At 61.3% G+C, this 22,179-nt stretch overlaps 2 protein-coding genes across 5 annotated transcripts; both read left to right on the forward strand.

Moving 5' to 3' along the window:
• Positions 1-947: 947 nt before the first annotated feature.
• On the forward strand, positions 948-16,104 carry GRK6 (G protein-coupled receptor kinase 6). 2 transcript variants are annotated; one of them, XM_032124749.1, is made up of 16 exons: positions 948-1,065; positions 4,072-4,167; positions 6,715-6,827; positions 7,137-7,214; positions 7,398-7,498; positions 8,744-8,836; positions 9,143-9,206; positions 9,791-9,931; positions 10,612-10,802; positions 11,568-11,605; positions 11,743-11,832; positions 11,919-12,127; positions 12,387-12,524; positions 12,741-12,878; positions 13,018-13,152; positions 13,922-16,104. In XM_032124749.1, exons 1-16 carry the CDS (start codon positions 1,014-1,016, stop codon positions 13,925-13,927), a joined length of 1,683 nt encoding a protein of 560 aa, XP_031980640.1. In that variant the 5' UTR covers positions 948-1,013; the 3' UTR covers positions 13,928-16,104. The 2 variants fall into 2 exon arrangements, with proteins under 2 accessions (XP_031980640.1, XP_031980639.1); XM_032124748.1 differs by having other exon boundaries at positions 14,669-16,104.
• A 1,233-nt stretch (positions 16,105-17,337) lies between these two features.
• Positions 17,338-22,123, forward strand: PRR7 (proline rich 7, synaptic). Of its 3 annotated transcripts, none has more exons than XM_032124752.1 (3): positions 17,341-17,670; positions 20,702-21,350; positions 21,453-22,123. In XM_032124752.1, the coding sequence occupies exons 2-3, from the start codon at positions 21,047-21,049 to the stop codon at positions 21,866-21,868; spliced, it is 720 nt and encodes a 239-aa protein (XP_031980643.1). In that variant the 5' UTR covers positions 17,341-17,670; positions 20,702-21,046; the 3' UTR covers positions 21,869-22,123. The 3 variants fall into 3 exon arrangements, with proteins under 3 accessions (XP_031980642.1, XP_031980643.1, XP_031980645.1); XM_032124754.1 differs by having other exon boundaries at positions 17,342-17,670; positions 21,480-22,123; XM_032124751.1 differs by having other exon boundaries at positions 17,338-17,670; positions 20,702-22,123.
• Positions 22,124-22,179: the final 56 nt, after the last annotated feature.

Consider the following 22,179-nt stretch of genomic DNA (forward strand, 5'->3'; position numbering starts at 1 on the left):
ACAGGTCACCTGAGGGGCTGACAGGTCATCGAGGGGTGCTCGATTACAGGCCAGCTCTGCAGGGAAACCAGCGACTGCCAGCTCTGCAGGGATACCACAGCTTTTCTTCAGACAGTGTAATGCTGCTGCTAATTTTGGTATAATTAAAAAAAAAAAAAAAGGCTTTTAGAGCAAATAATTGGTGGAAAGAAACTGTCGGGAGCTCAAACATCAGAACAGCACATGAGCTGTCAGGGTCAGCTGCACTGGGGCACAAGAAAACCCAACCTCCACGACAGCGGTGACCAGGGAAACAGGGCACAGCACCGGAGCTTGGGTCACCCACGCCGTGACCGGGATTGACCGAGACACCGGGAAAACACGCGTGGCCGCTTGGACTTTATTGAGGCTGTCAAGATGGGGAGGCTCCCCTAAACACATAACTGCTTCTATCAGGAGAGAACAGGACACCTCGGAGAGACCCTGATGCGATGACAGCGCACCACGACCGGACCGGAACAAACCTCCCGCTCCCCCGACGCGCCGGCGCTTATTTATATACAGCCACTCGGCCCCACCCACCACAGAGTACCCTATCACGACCCGTTCTGCAGCTGAGTGGCAGCTCCGCACCCAATCAGATGCAGCAGAAGGCGGGGCTCCCCCGTGGTGGGCCCTCTTGACTCTCGCCCAATCCCTTCCCGGCGCTCCCTGAGTGACATCTCGCCCTCCAATCAGCGCGCGCCCCCTCTCCTGGCAGCTCTTCGCCGGTGGCTGCAGGATGACGTGCGCTCCTCTGGCCCCGCCCCGCCTGCCCGCCCCTCGCGGGGCCACCGGGAGGGCGGTGGCGCGGCGGAGGGGGCGGGGCTTCCTGGGGGGGCGGACCAATGGGATCGCGGCGCGGGAGGAGCGAGGGCAGGCATTGGCCAGGCGGGGCGCGGGGGGCGGGGCGCGGCGGCGGCGGGCGGGGGGCGGCGGGCGCGGGCCGAGCGCGGGGAGCGGAGCCGGCGGGAGGCGGCGGCGCCCGCGGGCCCATGGAGCTGGAGAACATTGTCGCCAACACCGTCCTGCTCAAGGCCCGCGAAGGTGAGCGGCGCCGGACATCGGAGCTGGCGGGGCGGCAGGCCCGGGCTGCGGGCCCCGCCGGTGCCGCCCCGGGGCTCGGCCCGGGCGGTCCTTCCCGGGGCATCGCGGCCTTGGCGGGGAGCGGGGAGGAGGTGGCGGCGCGAGCTGGGCACAGGCATTCGGCTCCCCCCGTCCGTCGCGGGGGTTGCCCGGTGCTGCTGAGCTCCCTCCCGGGCGGCCTCGCCGCCTCTCCGGTGCAGATCGCCCCGTCTGCCTCCCGCCTTGCCCGCTCCAGAGGCTGCTCCAGCTCCTCTGGCACAGGGGAGAGGCAGCTTTGAGTGCCGTAGGAGGAAAAAAAAAAAAAAAAAGTTGATTTCAGTCCGGTAAACTGCTGCTTCCCACACACGGGCCGATCCCGAAACTGCGGCGGGGAGCCCCACCCGTCCGCCGCCTTCACACCGGCCCCGGCCCCGGGTGTGCGGGGCTCCTGGAGCTCTGCTGCTCCCGCTGCTCCAGGGCCACGCTGAATTCCAGGGCTCGGGTGTGGGATGCAGCCTGGCAGCAGCGGGGCAGTCCTGAAGATGGAGGGAGAAGCCTCAGGAGGGGATGGGAAGTGTCACTCAGGAACCTGGTCCTTGGCACAGAAGATCTGCCTCAGGCAGGCATCGATGAGTTCAGTAGATCACGTATGTGGTGGGGAAGTACAGTCCCTCCCTGTCCTGTGGTGTGCAGTTGGCCAGACCGAGCCATCCTGGAGCCCGAGACACCTGCTGAAATCCAGTTAGAGGGCTTTGGAGATTAGATTTGTGGGAGCAAAAAGCAGCGAAATTAAATTTGCACGGGCAGAAACATTTCCAAGCTGCTTAAAAACCAGGCTAAGTGTGAGTACTCCTGGCACACTGACCGTGGTGGACCGTGATGTTCAGGTTCATAACAGCAAGGTTTGGTCCAAAACCAAACAGCGGGGTTTGTGACCTCCAGGCACGAGGCCCAGCTTCACACGGAGTGACCCAGAGATTGGCTCCTGTTGTGCCCTTGGGGAATGGAGTTTGGGCACTGATGCAGCACTAGGTGCTGGACAGCCTCTGCTCCTGGTGCTCCGCTGGTGCCTCTCCCTCGGCAGCAGCGAGCAGTTTGCAGGCAGAAACAACCCCCCACTGTCACACTTGTGCCAACTGGTTCTGGGGCTGTGAGAGCCATAGGTGTCCGTGCTGCCTGTCCGTGGCTCTCCCACCTGTGGCTGGGTGGCCATAGTAGCCACTGGGGTGAGCTCAGACAGCTTCTGTGACAGGACAGAGCTACTTTGCAGGCCAGATCCAACAGGGCTGGGTTCTTTGCTCCAGCCCAGCCTTTTTGGAGCTTCCTAGGTTGGTGTGGGAGTGCAGAGCTGAGCTAGGATGTGCTATGGGGCTGCTGACAGCCACCTTCAGCTGCTGCCCTATGTTTGGTCTGGCCCAGGGAAGGTGAAGGATCCTTGTCCCCCTTGCCCTGACAGAGGGACAGCAGACCACCTCTCATCCATCACCTAACCCTGAAGCTTGCTCCTGGTGAGCTCTGGGTGGAGGTAGCCCACCCCTTGCCCCATCCCCAAACCAGGGGTGCTGGGAGGTTGCCGTGCAAGAGCCCAGCTCCCCGCTGGACTGTCCGCCACAGCGCTGGGAGGGCGGGGTAGAACCGCGTGTGAAGGGCGCTGGAGCCTCCTTTCAAAGCAAACAACTCAAGGAAATGCAACCTCCGGGTGCTGTGGGGCTTTGCTCTGCCTTTCCTTGAGCTCTCTTGGGGTGAGGATGGCCTGTCCTCCCCTGCCCTCGTTTCGCTGCCCCCATCCGCTGCATTGTCGCTGACAAGAAGGTGTCTGCGCCGCTGGTTTCTTCCAGCCCTGCTTACCCTTGAGTCACTTCCTTCCTGAGTTTGTACAATCATGCGGCCCAGCTGCTGGTGCAGGGCAGATGCAGTGCAGGGACCCATGGCGCGACAGGGGCTCGGACCTGGGGCTGGCACCGCACGAGGCTGACCAGGATGGCCCCATCCCACCTGCCTGTCCATCCAGGGCCTCCTGTGGCACAGGGAGCTGGATGCCAGGGGACTGTGTCTAGGCTTTGGGGCTGAACTGCATTTGCAGTGGAGGAAAGTGTTATGAAAGTGTTTCTCGAGAATTCTGTGATTTCAGAAAGCCGGGCCTTGGGCCCAGCTGTTGGCCCGACCACTTTGGCAGGGTGATTTAATGAATTTCCGAAGAGAGGTGGGAGATTGTGTGTGTTGGCACCGGGAAAGCAAACCCTGGAGATTAGCTGATCCCAGCAATCGGTACTCAGTGCTTGCTACAATGTTAATTTTTTGGTCTATCTAGAAGCTTTCCCACCCTGTCCTACAGCACTGGCCATTTACTCCAGCAGCTGAAGCTGGAATAATACCTGGTTCTTGGATCTGGATTTTCTGAGGCTGGCTTATCTCTAGAGAAAAGTGGGAGTGTCCCCACTTCACAGGTGGGAAACTGAAGTGATGAGCCCCAGGCAAGGCAGCGAGTTGTCTGTGGAGCCGGAATTAGAGCAGGAATTCCTGTCTCCCAGCTTCATGTCTTCCCTCTGAGAGCCCCTCCCTGGAGTAAGCAATCAGTCTGGAATGAGTAGGTGGCATGAAGGTCTTTGCTGCAGCAGGAAGAGCTTCACAGCAAGCAAGGCATGGCCTGGAGGGGTGATTAGTTATGCAGAGCTGCTGGGGGCAGGCCTGGGAGCCAAGAACTGCTGTGGCTGTGGACGCTGCTGCCCCTGCTGGGATTCTCCAATCATGAAAGGTCTTCAAGTTCTTGATCGGGATTTGTTTGGCAGCCAGAGGTTGGTCTGCCCATTTCCTCTGGCAGTCGAGGCTCCAACACTTTTGTCCCACCAGGACACCAGTGGTACCACTTCGGTCTTGTTTTCCATGCCTGGACTTGGAGAGGCTCCTTCCTCAGCTCCTGGCAAGGCTAAGCTGCAGTCAGACACCTTTGCTTCCTGACTCACGGTACTGATTTTGTGTGCCCTGCAGGTGGTGGAGGAAACCGGAAAGGCAAGAGCAAGAAATGGCGCCAGATGCTGCAGTTCCCCCACATCAGCCTCTGCGAGGACCTTCGGCAAACCCTGGGTGAGATGCGGGGCTTGGTGGGAGCCGGTGGGCGAGCGTGTGTGTGGGAGTTGTGCACCCCAAGCTGAGTGTCAGGGATGTAGAACAGGGCAAATGCCAGCCAGGGTTGCTTGGAGTTCAGGGTATAGGGAAGAAATGATGGGTAAGTGGCTGATGATGTAGCCACACACCTGCCAGACTGTGATGAGCTTCACTAGAGGAACATCATCTTCTGTGTGCAAACAGACCTGCTCCATGCTGCAGAGTTTTGGAGTGTCACTCTGGGGTGCCTTTGCAAAAATAACAAAGGTCCTGCTAATGTCCTCTGTTCTCCCTGGCTGGATTCAGCTCAGCTCCACAGATCTCAGCTTCTAACATTCAAGCAGTAGCTCTTCTCAGGCCAACTGGGTTCTTGCTGTGTGGTGTGGATGAGAACTGGAGTTGGGCAGGGCTTGGCCTGTCATTTTCATTCTGTACTTTGTACTCTTCATGGTTTTAATGTTATTTGTGCAGCAGGCTTGGTCCTGAGATCGTGTGAAGTTGTTTTGGGGCACAGAGGGTGCAACTGCTTTGCATCCTGGGAAGAGGAGAGCTTGTTTAAGTTTTCGATCCGGGTTCAGCTGCCAGCTGGAGAGTGGCACAGCGCTGGCCTTGTTTCAGAACAGGTGTCACTGAAACAAATGGCTTTGGGAGGTTTCTGCAGCTCAAATTCCCAGTTCTGCCCTGCCCAGGTTTTCCAGTCCTGGCAATCTTTTGGGCCCCATGGAACTCTAGTACTTGGAGAAACTCAACCTCGCTCATCCACACTGTAACCCTCAAGCTCACAGCAGCCCAGTGCAGGCTGTCCCCACCTCCGTCTGCCACACACCCCATGCACCATCTCTCGGGGCTGGCTTCACAGCCAGGTGTGGCTGTATGGAGACTCCAGCCTTGGATTTGCTGCTGGCTGCCTCTCTGGAGCAAGGTCAGAGAGCTGAGAACAGCTCTGGCCTGGGTTCTCCTTGCAGCTCCCATCTTGACCATCCAAACCCCTTCTGCCTCTTTGATTTGCATGCCCTCAGCAGAGCTATCCCTCAGCTTTTGTCCATTCTCTGCCTGCAGCCACCCTTCTTGTGGCTGTCGTGACATTTTCCAGCACTGAACTTCACCCGTTTGCCAGCAGTGAGTCCTGGTGGTCTCTGCTGTCCTGCTATCCAGGCCAGTGACCTTGTGAAGGTTTGGGAAGCGAGTCCCTCCCAGCCACTGCCTGTCACCGCCCGTGTCTCACTTCCCCTTGGAGGGGCACGTGAGGAGGCTCCGACCCAGGTGGCAGCAGCTTCGCTTGGTTTTCCCATGGGAGAGATGACCCCGTTCCTTGTGCTTGGCCACTCTTTGGCTGGGGTGTCTTTCTTTTCACCTCACAGCCTGCTAGAAAGGCGTTTCTTTCCTATTCCAGAGTCTTGGCAGGACCATGGGCATGGTGGGCTGGTTGCCCACTGCAGAATTAAGCTTTTTGTGCTCTGACCACAGGGAGTAACCTCGTGTGAGCCTGGGCAGCAACCAGGGCAGCCGAAAGCTTCTGATCTCACCGACAGCAAACTCTGGTCCTTCCCAGCTGAAGGGAACTCCTTCCCCTGCAGACACAAGGAAACCGGCTGGTGCGGCAGAGCTGGCGAGGCCACCTCCTCCCCCACCACAGCCCGCTCCGCTCTCTCCTGCACCCTCAGGAAGCTGCAGCTTCCTCGGGAGAAACTGCTGCACAGGGAGGGGAGGGGAAGGCTGGGAGTACCCAGTGCTGGGATCCTCTGGGTGGCTGCACATCTGCACTGCAGGCAGCCCACAGCCCTCGGTGGCAGTGGCTGTCACAGAAATGTGTTCTGGCCTGCGATCAGACAACATCTTATGAGTGGAAGGGGAGGAAAAAAGCAGAGAACTGGAAGTGCTCTGGATAGTCAAAGGGGTTTGTGCCTGGGCTGCCAGAGTTCAGAGAGGAGTAGGAGGAATCTGCGAGCTCTGGAGGGCAGTAGGAGTTGATGTACAAGCACATGGCTGTCCCATGAAGTGGGGAGTTCTGACTGCTGTGTGCACATCAGCAGGACATCTGTGGGAATGGTGCCTCCCATTCTGATGCTGCTGCTTTCAGCAGGGCCTTTGGGAATACAAGTGGTTTGGAGGAGTCATCAGAACAACTCTTGGCCTGGAAGATCTGCCTTGAGATAAGCTTGGTGTGTTTCTCATGTTCCAAGGAAAGTTGTGTGTCTGGAGCAGTTGGTTGATCTCTGTGGAGAGAGGAGGAGAGAGCCTTTAGGCAAGCAGGAGATATGGAGGTCCCTTGCTAGGAACAAGAGGTTCAGGGTGAACAGAACAGCAGATCAATCCTCTTTCAGGGAAGAGGGTCTTCCACAGGGGAATGTAAAACCTCAGCAATGTCCCTTGTCCCACTTCACTCTCCTGGAAGTCTCAGGCTGGTGGGGCCTGTCAGCAGCCCAGCTGAGGAGTCACAATACCCCCACTGCTGCCTGGCCAGGGTGGTGGGCTGGGACTGCTCCTTTGGGATTCAGCAATGAGTGACCTTCTCGACATTTGCAGAGCGGGACTACCACAGCCTGTGCGAGAAGCAGCCCATTGGGCACATGCTCTTCCGGCAGTTCTGCGAGACACGCCCCGAGCTCTCACGCTGCGTCAAGTTCCTGGATGCTGTGGTAAGAGCAAAGCCCATCAGGCTTCCTTGAGGGAGACAGGGATGTTCCGGACACCTTGGGCATGAACTGTTTGGCCGGATGCTTCAGCAGGTGCTTCTGAGCACACAGGGCTTTTCTGTAGGAAAAACCTGTGAGTCGCAGCCCAGATAGGGCCGGGCCTTTGCTTAGGGAGGTGTTTGCTGGAGATCTGGTTTTCAAGGAAAGCACGGGAAACTTTGGGCAGAGGGTGTTGCTGCTCCACAGCTGTTGGCCAGTAGCAAGGCTGGATTCCTGGCTGGACCTGCCCCTCACACTGTTTGCTCTCTGCAGGCAGGGTACGAAGTGGCTCCAGATGAGAAGAGGAAGGAATGTGGGCAGCACCTGATTGAAAAGTACTTGAAGCCAAACGTGAGTAAGAGAGTTGTGTTTGCTGCCTGCAAGAACAGTTGGAAAGCCAACAGTTGACATTGCCCATGTCCTGCCACAGCCGACATGCTGAGCCACCACACCACCTCACAAGCCACCACACTGCTTTGCCCACTGACCCTAAAGCAGGGCCCTTGGGCTCTGACTCCATCCCTTTGTCCCCAGAGTGAGGACCATGTGCCTGAAGTTCCCTCCCAATTGGTGGATGCCTGTTGTGAGAGGCTGGAGGAGGAACCTTCCAAGGAGCTCTTCAAGGAATGCACTAAGTAAGTTGGAGGGCTGGGCTGTGTCTGCAGGTCGCACATGGCACGGGGATGATGCTGCAGCTGACTCACCGTGTCCCTCATGGTCCATTCCTCTGGGAGAGTGAGGGCTGGTGCTAAGGCTGGGGCCTGGGCAGTTTTGGAGCAGCAGTTTGCAGCCCAGCTCTAGGAAAGCGAGCACAAGGATCTTGTGCTCTGGGAGCCAGGAGCTGCTGCCGAAACCTCTGTCGGTCCTTGCAGCTGGAGTTGCCATTTGGGAAGACCCTGTAGTAATGCTATTCCCAGTGTTGTGCCAGGATCTTTTAGGCTCCTGCCAAGATGAGCCGATGGCTGCAGTCCTGTGCCAGCTGTCCTGTCCCACCGGCCGCAGAAGTGGCTGTTGTGGTTGGGTTGCTCTGGCTGTTGCTGCAGGGGTCTAAGGTCACCTCTGTTCCCATCGCAGAAGCAGTGGCCGAGGTCCTGGCTCCGAGTGTGAAACGGAAGCTCTTGGGCAAACTGGGCTTGCAGCCTCACCCCTCCCTGCACAGTAGCTGGAGCGTGTTGCCTAACTGAGTGCAGGGCTGTGGCAACACATTTGCTGCAGTCTTCTGTGGAGCGTTAGCTCCGTGTGTGGTAACCAGTGTCGTGTCTGAATGCAGAGCCTCCGGGCTGGGCCCTGCCTGCTCTTGGCAAGCTCTGAAAGGGGAGAGCCCATCCGCTTCTCCTTGATGCGTGTTTCCAGTCTAGACACTGCGTCTAAGGCTCCTCACTCTGCTGGGCAGCCCTGGCACAGCTCTCCAAAGCAGTTAGCTCTCTCGAGCAGGATCCCCCTGTGGCCTTTTGTGCTGGATATTCATCTGATAGTGAACAACTCAGCGCCTGGTGCTGAATGTTGCTAGCAGCTGATTACAGCCTGTGTGCACGTTTGCCCTGTGAGCAGAGGGGCAATTGCAAAGAGTCCCATTGTCCCCCTTTATCCTGCAGCCCTGGCTGGTGCCAAGAGGCCACAATTAGCAGTGCCAGCCTGGTCCCAGGGCGCTGCGTTTGTCGCAGTGGTACCTCCAACGCACCTTCCTTTTGCATCAGGCTTAGCATGGAGCAGGGCTTTCTGGGCCAGGGCTACGTGGGTGATTCAGCACCAGGCTGGGTGAGGGAATGGCAGAGTAAATAGGCTTTTGGGGCTGTTCAGCTCCTCTTTCCTAGGGCTGCTGGCTTTGTCCAGGGCTGTGATCAGCTCTCAGGAACCATGCTGGCTCTGCTCTCTCCTAGGCTTATCCACGACTACCTGAGTGTGGCTCCCTTTGCTGACTACCTCGACAGCTTGTACTTCAACCGCTTCCTGCAGTGGAAATGGCTGGAACGGTAACGCTCCCCGCACTGCTGGGAAATCTGCAGCCTCCTCACACAGCCTGCCTAAGGGGTCCCTGGGGCTCCTTCCCGTGCTGGGCCCTGGCAGGAGCCAAGAGCCTGGCCTTTGCTGTCCCTCAGGGCCCTTTACTGGCACCAGCAGCAGCCACAGCCTTGCTTGCCTCACAGGCAAGCAAGGCCCACTTGAGCAGGGGTTTGGGGTGAGCCACAGTCTCTCAGGCCAGGACATGGAGGTGGTTTGGGTTTCAGCCCCTGCTCTCTCCTTCCTCATATCTCACTCTGGTTTCCTTTCCCTCACAGGCAGCCAGTAACCAAAAACACTTTCCGCCAGTACCGTGTGCTGGGTAAGGGCGGTTTTGGGGAGGTGAGTAACCACCATTTCCTCTGCATTCAGGGTACCAGACAGCCACTGTTGCCTGCTGCCAGAGGCAGACCTGGGTTGGCCATCAGGGTGCCACAAGCTGCTCCAGCACCTGGAGGCAGGTGCTGCTGGCTGGGTGGGCTGTGGGGGCTCTGCGCTGGGCTGTGTTTTGGGCCTTGCATGACCTCTCAGCTCTCCCTGAGAGGCAGGAGCTCACCTCTCTCCAAGTGCTGGAGGTGTGGGAGGTGCTGTGCAGGGTTGGTAGCGCGAGCTCTGTGGTGCCTACTGCTAACTGGGCAGTGAGGTCTGTTCCCTGTGTCTTGACAGGGCAAACTGCACTCCTGAAAGCTTCCTGCCAGGCTTCCTTCTGTTTATGGAGTGGCCTTCTGTCTTCCCAGGCACCAGCCGTGGTGCTGCTAAAGGTGTTAGAGGCATTACAGCTGGCTCCTGCTTCTCTATGACATCTGGAGCTGTCACTGTTCCCTGTGTCTTTGCTTTGCCTTCCTGTGCCTCTTCCTGAGAGCAGAACCTAGACTCCCACTCTGGAAATGGCAGTGGGAGGGTGCTGAGCTTTGTCCTCCCTCCAGGTGTGTGCCTGCCAAGTGCGTGCCACAGGGAAGATGTATGCCTGCAAGAAACTGGAGAAGAAACGGATCAAAAAGAGGAAGGGAGAAGCCATGGCCCTGAATGAAAAACAGATCCTGGAAAAAGTGAACAGTAGGTTTGTAGTAAGTACATAGGAATTGCTCTCACTTTGCTGTGGTGGTTGATGCTTTCTCCAACCAGCCAGCCTGGCACCTCTGTGCTCCTCACCTGGTGTGGAGAGGCAGGAGCAGTCTCTGCCTGTGGGGCAGCGTCCTGGTGGCTGCACATCTCTCACAAGGCTGAGCTCTGGCAGGACATTTACTGCCTCCACAACGTGCTGTAAATGCCCCCAAAGTCAGCCCCAAACACCCAGCTGGTGTTACAGGCGCCTTTGTGACTTTTGGGGCACAAGTAAACGGTGAGAACTGTCTCTCCAGACAGTGGGGTGGGGAGAAGCCCAGCCCTGAGCTGTGTGATTGGGAGCTCTACCTTGGTGCACTGAGGTGTGGAAAGCCTGAACCTCCCTTTGCAGAGGGTTCATCAGACATTGCCCCAGCGTTGCTGTTGGGGGCTGCCTGCCCCTGGAGGAAAGCAGCTCTGGCTCAGGAAAATAGTGTCATCCCTGTCTGAGCAAAGCTGGGGGTGTGCTGGGACTGCTGGGCACTGGCATGTCCTCCCTGAGTTTGCACAGTTCCTCATCTGCTGGCAAAGGCCCAGTCCCGAGTCTGGGAGTGGCTGCTTGGGTGGCAAAGTGTCCATGGGCGTGTGGGCACCTCCCTCTTCCAGCTGTGTCTTCTAACAGCCTTTCTGCCCTGAATTGCAGGTGAGCTTAGCCTATGCATATGAAACTAAAGATGCTCTCTGCCTAGTGCTGACCCTCATGAATGGAGGGGACCTCAAGTTCCATATCTACCACATGGGAGAGGCTGGTTTCGAGGAGCCCCGGGCAGCTTTCTATGCTGCTGAGATCTGCTGTGGCCTTGAGGACTTGCACCAGGAGAGGATAGTGTACAGGTGCGTGCTGCCTGGTCCCTGCTGGGAGAGCTTGTAGGGCCTGTAGCAGTAAGAGGGTTCCTGCTGCTCTTACCAGCCCAGCTGGGTCTGTCTGCTCAAGAAAATAAGCTCAGGCTTGAAAGCAGCACAGAGCTGAGTGAGAGGAATCGGGAACAGAAAGCTGGTCTTGTAGGAGAAAGGGAGAGCTTAGCTTGGCTTCCTTGTGCTGGTAAATGATCGCCAAGAACAGGATGTGATCATGCTGTGAATGTCTCAGGGCAGGCACTGAACTCCCTGGGCAGTATTGACACTAGAACAAAGGAGGGTAGGCTGCCCCAACGTGCTAAAGAGCTGGGGAGGAGGGAGAACAAGTCAATTGACTGTACTCACAGGGGTGTGATGCAGTGTTAGGACAGCATGGCTAAACACTGGCCAGGAAGTCCCTTCTGCTCCTACTTTGCCCTGGGGCAGGATAAGCAGAGAAGCCTCTGCTCCTTCTCACTTGCATGGCCTGCCCCATAGTGAGTTCTGCACCTGCAAAGAGGGAACCATCCCCAGGCTCACTGCAGAGGGTTGAAGGTCGTTGTTTCCCACCTCTTTGCCCAGGAGGGGAGAGCTTGCAGGGTCAGCTCTGGGGCACAGGGTGAGGGATAGGTTATCTGTGTGTCCGATGCAGGGGCATTACATCCTAAAGTTGCTTATCTGTGATTTGTTGAGATGTGGCTGTTGCATGTGTCCTTTGCTCTCACAACATGCTTCTTGCTAATCAAGTCCCTTCCCTCCTAGGGACCTGAAGCCAGAGAACATATTACTGGATGACCATGGTGAGTGCAGGGTCAAGAGAAGCCCTGAGCCTGAGTTTTTGCTTACTCTGCTTAAACCAGGGTTACCCTGTGTTTTTGGCAGCTTCAAACACCACCCCCTGACTTTGTCCTGTTAACTTGTCCCCTCCTCTGTGCAGGTCACATCCGTATCTCAGACCTGGGACTAGCTGTCCATGTGCCAGAAGGCCAGACAATCAAGGGCCGGGTGGGGACAGTTGGCTACATGGGTAAGTGACCCTGGTTTAAGCAAAAAGTGGTTCAAAAGATGTGCTCTCCCTACCCTGACACGTCCCTCACCCCTGCTCCTCTGCAGCTCCTGAGGTGGTGAAGAACGAGCGCTACACGTTCAGCCCGGACTGGTGGGCACTGGGCTGCCTGGTGTACGAGATGATCGAGGGCCAGTCCCCCTTCCAGCAGCGCAAGAAGAAGATCAAGCGGGAGGAGGTGGAGCGGTTGGTGAAGGAAGTGCAGGAGGAGTACTCGGAGAAGTTCTCGCCCTGCGCCCGCTCCCTCTGCACCATGGTACGGGTGTGCAGCCCTGTCCCTTCACTCCCACCGCTTCCGTGCATGCAGCAGCAGAACATGGGGGCTGCTCCCTGCAGAGGTGACAACCAGGTTCCTTTGTCTCTGATAAGGCAGCACAGCAGGGTTCAGAGTGCCTTCATTCCTTGCCCAGCTGCCTAGCAAGCCTGTGCTCTCCCTAGAACCCACTGCAGGAACCCAGGGCTGCTCCTGCACAGAGCACCCTTCACCCAGGACATTGATTTCCTTTGTGTCACAGCTCCTGTGCAAAGACCCTTTGGAGCGCCTGGGGTGCCGAGGAGCTGGGGCCAAGGAGGTGAAGGAGCACCCTCTCTTCAAGCACCTCAACTTCAGGAGGCTGGAAGCAGGCATGCTGGACCCTCCCTTCAAGCCAGATGTAAGTCCTGACCTTTTCAGTCACTGGTGCTGTCAAGGGAAGAGGGAACCCTGGCATGGGGAGATGGGGCCCATCCCCTTCTCTGGGCCTGGCAGAACAGAGGTCCAGCAAGCTCTGGGCTGCAGGGAGAGGTGCCTGGGCTTGGCCGTGAGCAACAGTTGGAGGTGGTGGCATCAAGGTGGAGCCTGGCATTAGAGCAATCTTTGTGCTGCGTAGCCCCAGGCCATCTACTGCAAGGACGTTCTGGACATCGAGCAGTTCTCCACGGTTAAAGGAGTGGAGCTGGAGCCCACAGACAATGACTTCTACCAGAAGTTTGCCACAGGGAGTGTGCCCATTCCTTGGCAGAACGAGGTAGGTCTTTGCTCCTGCTTGTGCCTACCATGGCTGAGGGCAGTGTCCCCATGCTGTCCTCACTGCTCTCATGCTCCGCTGGACCCTTGGTGATGGGTTCCATGTGGCAGTTGCTGCAGCCTTCTTTTCCCTCTTCCAGATGATTGAGACAGAGTGTTTTAAGGAGCTGAATGTCTTTAGCACAGATGGCACAGTGCCCCCAGACCTGGACTGGAAAGGGCAGCCTTCTCCACAGCCCAAAAAAGGGTTACTCCAGCGTTTGTTCAGCAGACAGGTAAGGGTTTGCCTAGCGTTTCCTCCCCAGCCGGTCTCCCAGCAACAGTGCAGGTCTGGCAGGGAGGTGGGCACGAGAGGGCAGCGAGCAGTCTCCCCTAGTGTTGGGTGGCCAGACCCTAGGGGTCTCAGGCAGCCGTGCAAGGCTGCAGGGAGCCAGCCCTTGCCTGGCTGGCACTCCCCATGCTGGGGGAATCAAGGAGGCTGGGAAGGAGTGTCCTGGCTAAACATGCTGGAATCACCCAGGCAGAGGGATGCTGAAGACTCCAGACTAATAAATCGTCTCCCTTCTGACATGAATAATACCATCCCTGAACAAGTCCTTGCTTTTGGAATGGGCTGTCTGGGCTCCCCAGAGCACTTCTGCCAGATCTTGAGCCAGGCGGAGAGCAGCTCTTTCAAGGGATGAGGAGAACAGAAACGTCTTGCAGCTGCTGTGGACTTGCTTGTCTGCCTGTCTCCTCTGCCCTGGACAGTCTTTGCCTTCTTTCCAGGCCTGGCAAAGCCTGGGCTGCTGCCTCTCAGCAGCTGTGTGCAGCTGTAGGAGTCCAGCATGGTTGGCTCTGGACCCACTCAGCCACCTGGTGCTGACTCCTGTTCCTTGGCAAACTCTGAGTTGTGCTTTGCAGTTCAGCAGGCTGCCCTAGCCAGAGCCAGAGCCAGCTCTGGGGATACCCAGCCCTTCCCGAGGCAGGCAGGACCTGCCAGAGGATGGGCAGCTGTTGTAGCAGGGGTTGAGCTGTGATTTCCCACGTGTTTTCTCTTTCCAGAGGTGAGCAGTCACTCCTGGCTGCTCTGCTCAGGGAAATACCCGGTGGCCCACGGACATGGCAAGATCTGGGAAAGAGGAGTGTTATCCTTCAGTGCCTATCCCCTTCCCCTGGCAGAGCACAACCTGCTTGTTGTTCTAACTGCCCCCTGAGCCACTAATCCCGCATCCCTGCTCTTGCTGCCTTTGTGGGGGAGGCCTTGCCTTCAGCTTGAGCCAAAGTTGCCCCTGCACTGCCGCTGCTGGGAGTCCCGCTCCCAGGGGGCTGTGGGAAGTTTCCTTCACTCCTCTCCGGATGTCCGGGACACATAGAAGGGTTGAGAAACTGTGAAGGGTTTGGCATTGCCCCGTGCTCAGACTCCCATTTCAGCAAAAAGGGCTTCAGCTGCTTTCGTGGCCAGCTGAGCTCTGGGCGGGGCTGAGCATCTGTGCTGGCACTGAGCTGTGTCCCTGGGTGGCTGCAGTCCCCAGCTTCCTCACAGCTTCTGAGCTAGCCAGCTGCGTGCTCACCAGTCTGTCTGCCAGGGGCTGAACCTCCAGATGCAGCTGGACTGTTCTCTGCAGTCTGGGGTTCCTTTCCAGCCCCTTGCCTCCATGTAGCTCTCCCACACACAGGCTGGGGGCGGGGGGACCTGGCCCGTCCCTGCCGGAGGGCAGCTGTAGGCTGGGTTGTGTGACCGTGCTCACCCTCTGCTTGCTGTGCTCCTCTCTCCCTCCCTCCTCCCTCTCCTTGCCCTTCTGACTTCAGGACTGTTGTGGAAACTGCAGTGACAGCGAGGAAGAGCCCACCCGGCTGTAGAGCACAGCTTGTTCTCCAGCCCCTGGGACCCCCTTGCCTCTCCCAAGTGCCCAGCCTGAAGGACACGGTCGCAGTGGCCCCACAAGGTGGATTTGTTTACAGTTTTACACGTCTGTATTTGAAGACTGTGAGGATGATTCCAAGGTTGGCAGCAGCACACGGCTCAGGTTGAGGTGCCTCTGACCATGGGCAAGCCCTGAGCCAAACCCGGACACTTCCAAATCTGCCACTTGGGATAGTGCTGCTGCCGCCGGCTGCCGCTCCCCTCCCGGGCCCAGGGTGGGAGGGAGGGATCGTGCCGGCGTGGGCCGAGGCCAGGCTGGAGCAGCTCTGCTGACACATTCCACGGTGCCGAAGCGGCACCGCAGGTTTGATGTATATTTATATATGTCGGTCTGTACATATCAAATGTCAGTTTTTAATCTATGGGTGGGGGCCTGCACTGCCCCCACCCTGTCACAGGCACAAATGTCCTCCTATGGGAGGAGCAACGGTCCCAGCTTTGTTCCAGGGAGTCCTGGACAGAGGCCTTCTGTGCCTTGAGGTGTCTAAATCATCTTTCCTGGACCTTTCTGACTGTGCTGAGGTGTCCTGGCTCCAGCGGAGTCCACTGCTCAGCCCCGAGGCACAGGAAAGTGCCGTGCCAAAGCATCTCCCATTGCGTCCTGGCAGCAGAGCGTCACTGCCTCGTCCTTGCGTCCCTGTCTGCTGGAGCCTGCTGCCTCCTGCCTCGTCTCACACGTGCTGCCAGCTCCAGTGAGCTGATCCCAAGCCCCTCTCCAGACCGCTGGCACGGTGGGACACGGCCACTCCGGGACACGTGCTGTGGCCAAAGGGTTGGTCTGATCCCCAGCACGCTGCAGGACAGTGACAATGCAGTGCCACCAGCTCCGGACCTGTGCATTCCAGAGGTGTGGCCGTCCTCAGGCCCAGCTCGGTGGTGGAGGAGCAAACACATAAAGGACCCTGCTCTCAGGGAGCAAAGCTGTGGTAAAGGGAATGTCCCTTCCCACGGTGATGTGAAGCTGTGACCCAAGAGTGAGCGGGCTGGGACCAGCTTTGTGTGTGTCCCCAGGGGTTCTGGGGAGCCAGCACAGCTCCTGCACCCACGGGCAGGAGTCGTCCGTGGGGAGCAGCATGGGGATGAGCCCACCTCTCCATTCAGCTTGTCCTGTGCCCTCTTGTGTACACTTGTCCCAGCTGTGTCCTGAGCAATAACTCGTCCCTTCTCTGTGTGTGTGTGTGCACACGCGTGCGTGCGTGTGCTGCTGCCTCTGCTCATTCTGAGCCAGGCCCCCCAGGGGGGCTGAGCACCTACTTGGACCTGTGGTATCATTTGCTTGCCTTGCACTAAAGTTGGAGAGTATTTAAATTTTTAACCTTTTGTTGAGTGTAAAGATTTGCTGTGCTTTGTACTGCTCTCGTGTCATGGGGGGCCTGCTCTGGGCCATACAGGGTTGGTGGCTGTAAGAAGAGGAGCAGGGACCTCGTTTCTGGGCTGCCATGGGCTCTGCTGGTGGTCCTGTCCTACAGGGAAGGGCTGGGGTTGCCCTCCAGGGCAAAAAGGCTGATGCTGGCTGAGCCCTGAGTACTACAGATGATCCTCGGTGTCTTCTGCTGCATGTTTTAGGTCAGTGTGAGGGCATGATGGTGGGTATGAGGCCTTGTGCTGTCTGTCACAGGTGTGCTGTGGGGCTGAGGCAGAGTCCTGCTGCCCTCTGTCACGGTGAATTACTGCTTCAGGGGGGTTGCCATGAATGGGAACCTTGTGGCAGCACAGAGTGCTGCTCCTTAGCGCAAGGAACAGCCCCTCCCAGGGGAGACCCTGCAGGGTGACACAGGGTGAGGGTCACGACGGTCACCAAGGGTGAAGCAGTCAAAGGGGGGCAGCCTGGGCGGGGATGCAGGGTGGGTTTGGGGTCCGGGGCTGGCGGCAGCGGTGACAGCCTCGTGCGCAGCGCGGGGGGGCCACACGCAGCTGCACTGGGATGAGAATAGCAAGTGCGGCCGGGTAGCTAGGGAACAGTTGCTATGGGAGCGAGCCGAGGAGGAGTTCTCACACTCAGAGGGGGCATCTTGGGGTAAAATCCAGGAATTTTCTGCAGCCGTGGAAGGAAGGAAGGCAGGCAGGGGGATGGGGACTGCCTGGGGATTGCTGTTCCAAACGCATCAGTCAGGATGTGTGTGCTGCCCTCCTGGCACTGCCTGGGGCATGGTACCCTGGCACCAAGGTCCTGGGGTCACCAGCGTGTTCGTGTGTCTGTCACATGTTCTGGGATAGGGCCGGGGGGTGAACAGAGCCGTGGCCAGCCCTGAGCAGGGCAGGGAAGTGGCTCTGCCTGTTCCCACCTGCCCAGTGGTGCCCCAGTATTTGGGGGTTATCTCATGCCCATCCCTGCCCTTGCTGGGGGGGTAGCAGCGTGCAGGTGAGGGGATGCTGCTGTATGTCCAGAGCCGAAATGGGTGGATCTGGACCCTACAGACACAGGCGAGCTGTGGGGGTCCTGACCAGTGCCCCGGGCTGTGGGGCTATGGCAGCAGCTCCGCACACCATTTTCAGGGGTGAAGGATGCTCTCAGCTGTTGCCTGGGCAACGGCTCCTCCTCCAACCCACCATGTGGCTCGGGGAGCGCTCCCCCGCCTGCCTCCCCCCGCCGCCGTGGGGAGAAGGGGAAGGGGAAGGCAGCTCCCGGCCCCCGGCGCTGGCGGGGCCGGAGGCCTGGCTCCCTTCGCCCGCCCTTGCCCTGACCTGACGATGCCCGTGGGCCCGACCGTGCCCCCCGTCCCTGCCTTCCCCATGCCTCAAGGGAGCACCCTGGCCCCCCCGCATGGCCGCAGCCCCCTGCCCGCCCTGGGTGCTGCTGGGGCACCCCCGCAAGCACCGAGCCGGCAGTGCCCGGCTGCCGTGGCCGCGCTGTGAGGTCGGATCGCAGGAGGCGAATTCCAGCAAGGTGAGTCGGGGCCAGAACCAAGGGGGCCGGGGGACACACGGCCACTGCGGCCCTGCTGCGAGCGAGGTGGTGGGGCTTGGCCGGACACCGGAGCCACTATGCCCGGCTGTGGTGGGAGTGGGCTGCCAGCCCCCGGATTCCCCAGGTCATCCCCTGGCCGGGATGGAGGAAGTCCTTCCGGCCGGGCCGCGGCAGAACAATGCGCCGTGTGTGCAGCCGCAGCGGGCGCCTGCCACCCTGCCCACGGGGAGGAAACGGCGGCGGGGTCATGGCCTGCGTGGGGCACCCACACCCCGTCACCCACCCGCATCTGGCACGGCTCCACCCCGAAACGGCGCTGGCCCGCTCCTGGCACAGCCCCAGGAAGCAGAGAAGGGACAGCGGGGACTCTTGACCCCAAGCTTGGTGTAGTCCCAAGGAGCCAGAGGGGTCTCCCTTGGGAGCCACGACCACCCGCCTCAGTTACAGCAGAGAAGAGCTGGTGACAACCCGCGATGGCAAATGGCTGGGGGAGCCCTAGCTCAGGGACAACTGCCCAGGCCAGGCTGGCGAGGGGTCTGCTTGGGGTATGGCACCCAAGGGAGCGGGGTGACCCCAGGACAGCCGGTGACATTTCGGTCCCTCGCTGCACTGGGGGGCCAGGCTGGCACCCCTGCCCTGCAGAGCCACGTGTCCCACTGCAGTGGCCAGGTGGGCTGTGGCAGGGGCTGTTAAGGTCTTGCCAGCGGCTGGGGTGCCCTCCCTGCCTGTGTCCCTGTGCTGCCGTCACCCCCGGGAGCACGTAGTTGTCACTCCTTGAGGAGGCTGGGGATGGCATTGGGGGAACGGGTGGCAGCACCCCCAGGGTACCTCCAGGGCGAGCGAAGGGCTATCGACGGTGGGAGCCTGTGGCACCACTCCACCCGGACCGGGAGCCGCTACCCGGAGATCCCCAGCTCCCACCCCGTGGGGCTCCCGCGGCCACCCCCGGGGATGCCCCGGCCCTCTCGCCACCGGCATTCCGCCGCCGCTCCCCAGGGGCAGGGGGGAATTCCCGTGGCAATACCGGTGCCCCCGCCGGTAGCCCCCGCGCGGCGGCGGGTCCCGGGGCGGGGGGTGCGGGGGGCCCGCGGATCCCTCCCCGAGCCGAGGGCGGGGCGGAGCGGCGGGGCGGGAGTCCGGGCGGGCGGGGCGGTGCGCGGCGGCGGCGCGGGAGCGCTCACCGGAGACAAAGGCAGCGCCGGGAGGCGGCGGCGGCGCCGCGCACCGGGCGCGCACCGGGCCCCCTCCCCCGCCGCCCTATGGAGCCGCCGCCCGCCGCCTGAGCCACGTGCGCCGCCGCCGCCGGTAACGGGAGCCGCGGAGGGAGCGGGCGCGGCGCCTCCGCCTGTTGCGCGGTGCGGGGGCAGCGGGGCCGGGGCGGGAGCGCGCGGGGCCGCCGCCACCGGGGGCCGCGGCGGGGGCGCGCGGCGCGTACCGGGGCGCGCATCTCCGGTCCGGCCCCGGCGGGCGCGCGCCCCGGGGGAGGAGGAGGAGGAGGAGGAGGAGGAGGCGGAGGAGGAGGAGGAGGAGGAAGGGGTGCCGAGCCCGGCACGGGGAGCGGGGAGGTTCCCCGCCGGGGTGTCACCCTCCCCGCGGAGGCGCCGGGCAGGGATGCGACGCGGGCAGCGGGGCCCAGGCCGCGGCCGGGGGCAGCCCGGGGCTACCGGCGGGGCCCGGCTCGGCGGCCGCTCCGCTCTCCGCCCGGCGTGAGTGTCTCCAGCCCGGCCCCGCTCCTCCCCCAGCCCGCACGTCCCCGGCAGCCCCGCTCCCCCCCGGACGCCCCAGCTGTGAACGCCCCCGGTCCGCGGAGCCGCCAGCCCGCCCTGCACCGCTTCCCGGTGTTCCCCCGGCCGTCATCCCGGGGCTCGACCCACGGCCCTTGCCGCACGGTGCCTCTCCTCCCCGGGGATGCCCAGGCTGCCGGCGCGGAGCCTGTTGCAGCCGAGGTGGCGAGCGCTGCCCGAGCCGAGCTGGCCCCAGCTAGGGCACTCCCTCCCCAAAGACCCACATCCCGGCGCTGCCTCAGCCCACGCGTTTGTCTGCGTGATGGAGCAGCCCCCGCTGCCCGCCGGAGCGTGGCCAGGGCCCCCGGTTCCTTCCTTCCCCATCGCTTCTTCCTTCCGCCGGGCTCGGCCCCGCCGGCACCCTCAGCACCCGGTGGCCCTGCCGTGGTCCCTTGCCAGCAGCGAGGCCCTGCACCGCAGGGTGACGGAGCACCCCGCGCGCCTTCGCCCTTCTCCGAGGGAGGATGGTGTCACAGTGGTCACCCAGCCCTCGGCTGCCGTCGCTCTAGCTCACTCTCCTCCCTGCTGCCAAGCCCGTTTTCTCCCACACCACCATAATGAGAATCCTGACGGGTGCTTACGTGCCTGCCTGCGAGCACCCATGGGTGCTCCTCGCTGCTCACTGAGGAGCAGACCGCCCCTGGCACACACCGTGTACATTTGATGCTTGGCTGGATATGACCGAGCTGTCAGCTTGCCTACAGGGCAAAGATGATGGTTCCCATCACCACCACCACCCCTGGCCCTGCATTGCTGTGTTGGGGTGCCACCATCCCCAGTGGCTGCGAGGCCGGCGATGGCTGCGGTGCACGTGCTCCTGCGAGCGCCACGTGCCACAGGCAACCGGCACTTCTGCTCGTCTCTCCTTCTCCCCGGGTCACCCCCCTGTGTGGAGCACAGGGATGAGCTGCCTGGGCTCAGCAACCGATTTAGGGTGCACTGCGTGGGCAGAAGAAGGGGATCCCACTGGGCACCCCATGATCTTGAAGATGATGCTGTGGGACCACAGCATCTGTCTCCCACCCCAGGGTGCCCAGTAGCGCTGTGGGCGATTCTAGGGGGGGCTGTGCAGGTTTGCATCCATGGGGGTGATGGTGGGGGGTGCATGGGGTGCCAGGCACGGTTCCCCCTGGCTGCGGGCGCTGCGGCGCATGTGGAGCGAGTCACCATGGGAACAGGGCATCCACGTTTCCGTGTCGCTCACGCTCGCGTCTGTCTCGTTGCAGGGCCCCCACCCCGGCGGTCCCCCCCCCAGCGATGGGCAGCGGGACCCCGGCAGCCCCGTCCCCCCGCCGCCCGCCCCACCGGCCCCCCGCCCCACCGCCCGCCCGGCGCACCCAGGCCTGACCCACCCGCTCCAGCCCCCCCCAGCTCCATGGCGAGGACGGACCCCTGACGGCAGGCGCGCCCGCGGGCCAGAGGAGACGGCGCCGGGCACGGCCCGGGGAGATGCCCTCGGCGGCCCTGACAGCATCGGGTCCTCCCTGACCCTGCCGCCGCCCTGAGCATCCCGTCCCCCATCCCGAGGGCAGGGGAGAGGCGGGGGCCTACCCCCGGGGCCGGCCGCCAAGATGGTGATGTCCCAGGGCACCTACACCTTCCTCACCTGCTTCGCGGGCTTCTGGCTCATCTGGGGCCTCATCGTGCTGCTGTGCTGCTTCTGCAGCTACCTGCGGCGGCGGGTGAAGCGGCAGCAGGAGGAGCGGCTGCGGGAGCAGAGCCTGCGCGCGCTGGAGATGGAGCCACTGCACTACGAGGGTTACGGGGGCAGCCCCCCCGGCATCGCCATTCCCCACCGCCTCCGCCTCGAGCCCCACCATCACCATCATCACCCCCACCACATCCCACCCCCCCGGCCCTGGAGCTGCCGGCACGGTAAGGAGCAGGGAGGGGCTCTCGCATCCCTGGAGCACGTGCCTCCTCCTGGTTTGGGGGGGATACGACGTGAGAGCCGGGGCGCAGCGCTGACGGCAGCAGGGGTCCGGGGGGGGCTTTGCCTTGCAGAGTCGGACCTGTCAAAGCCACCGTGCTACGAGGAGGCGCTGCTGATGGCGGAGCCCCCCCCGCCGTACAGCGAGGTGCTGATGGACACGCGGGGGCTCTACCGCAAAATCAATGCCCCTTTCCTGAGCCATGAGCGGCTGGAGAAGCAGGAGCAGCCTCCCAGCTACAAACCCCTTTTCCTGGATGCCAGCTACGGTTCAGCGCTGCACCTGCCCCGCTCAGCCAGCCCCGGCCCTGCCTGCCCGGACCTCTACCTGCAGCAGGAGTGCTCCCCACGCATGTTTCCCAGCTGGACGGACTCGGAGCTCAGCAGCAGGGACACCTACGAGACGGGACCCTGGCACCTCCCGGTCTCCATGCCCCTCTTCGGCAGGACTACCGCTGTCTAACGGCGGCCACGGGGGACGCCCGGACCTTGCCATGCACCTGGGGGGTGGGGGGATTTCGGTTGCTCGTGTCACCCCAGGGACACCCGCCCCGGCGCGGGCCATCGCCGCCGGCGCGGAAGGGGCTGGTTCCCCGTCTGGCCCCCGCCGGCCCCCCCATGGCCGGGGGCGCTGGGGACCCGGACTCTGCTCTGTTTCTTAAATTTTTTGTTTGTTACAGTTTGAGAATTAAAGTTTGTGGCTCGGGTTTGCCTCCTGGCGGGCTGGCATGGTGGAACCTCCCCCTCCTCCCCAAGGCAGCCGTAGCCCCCCAC

Source organism: Corvus moneduloides, chromosome 15, assembly GCF_009650955.1.
Source record: "Corvus moneduloides isolate bCorMon1 chromosome 15, bCorMon1.pri, whole genome shotgun sequence".
NCBI lineage: Eukaryota > Metazoa > Chordata > Aves > Passeriformes > Corvidae > Corvus > Corvus moneduloides.

Coding starts and splice junctions, on each gene's coding strand:
- GRK6 (XM_032124748.1), top strand. CDS start 1,014: ATGGAGCTGGAGAACATTGTCGCCAACACCGTCCTGCTCAAGGCCCGC. Junction 9,207..9,790: donor GTAAGGGCGGTTTTGGGGAG/GTGAGTAACCAC, acceptor TCCTCCCTCCAG/GTGTGTGCCTGCCAAGTGCG. Junction 10,803..11,567: donor CAGGAGAGGATAGTGTACAG/GTGCGTGCTGCC, acceptor CTTCCCTCCTAG/GGACCTGAAGCCAGAGAACA.
- PRR7 (XM_032124751.1), top strand. CDS start 21,047: ATGGTGATGTCCCAGGGCACCTACACCTTCCTCACCTGCTTCGCGGGC.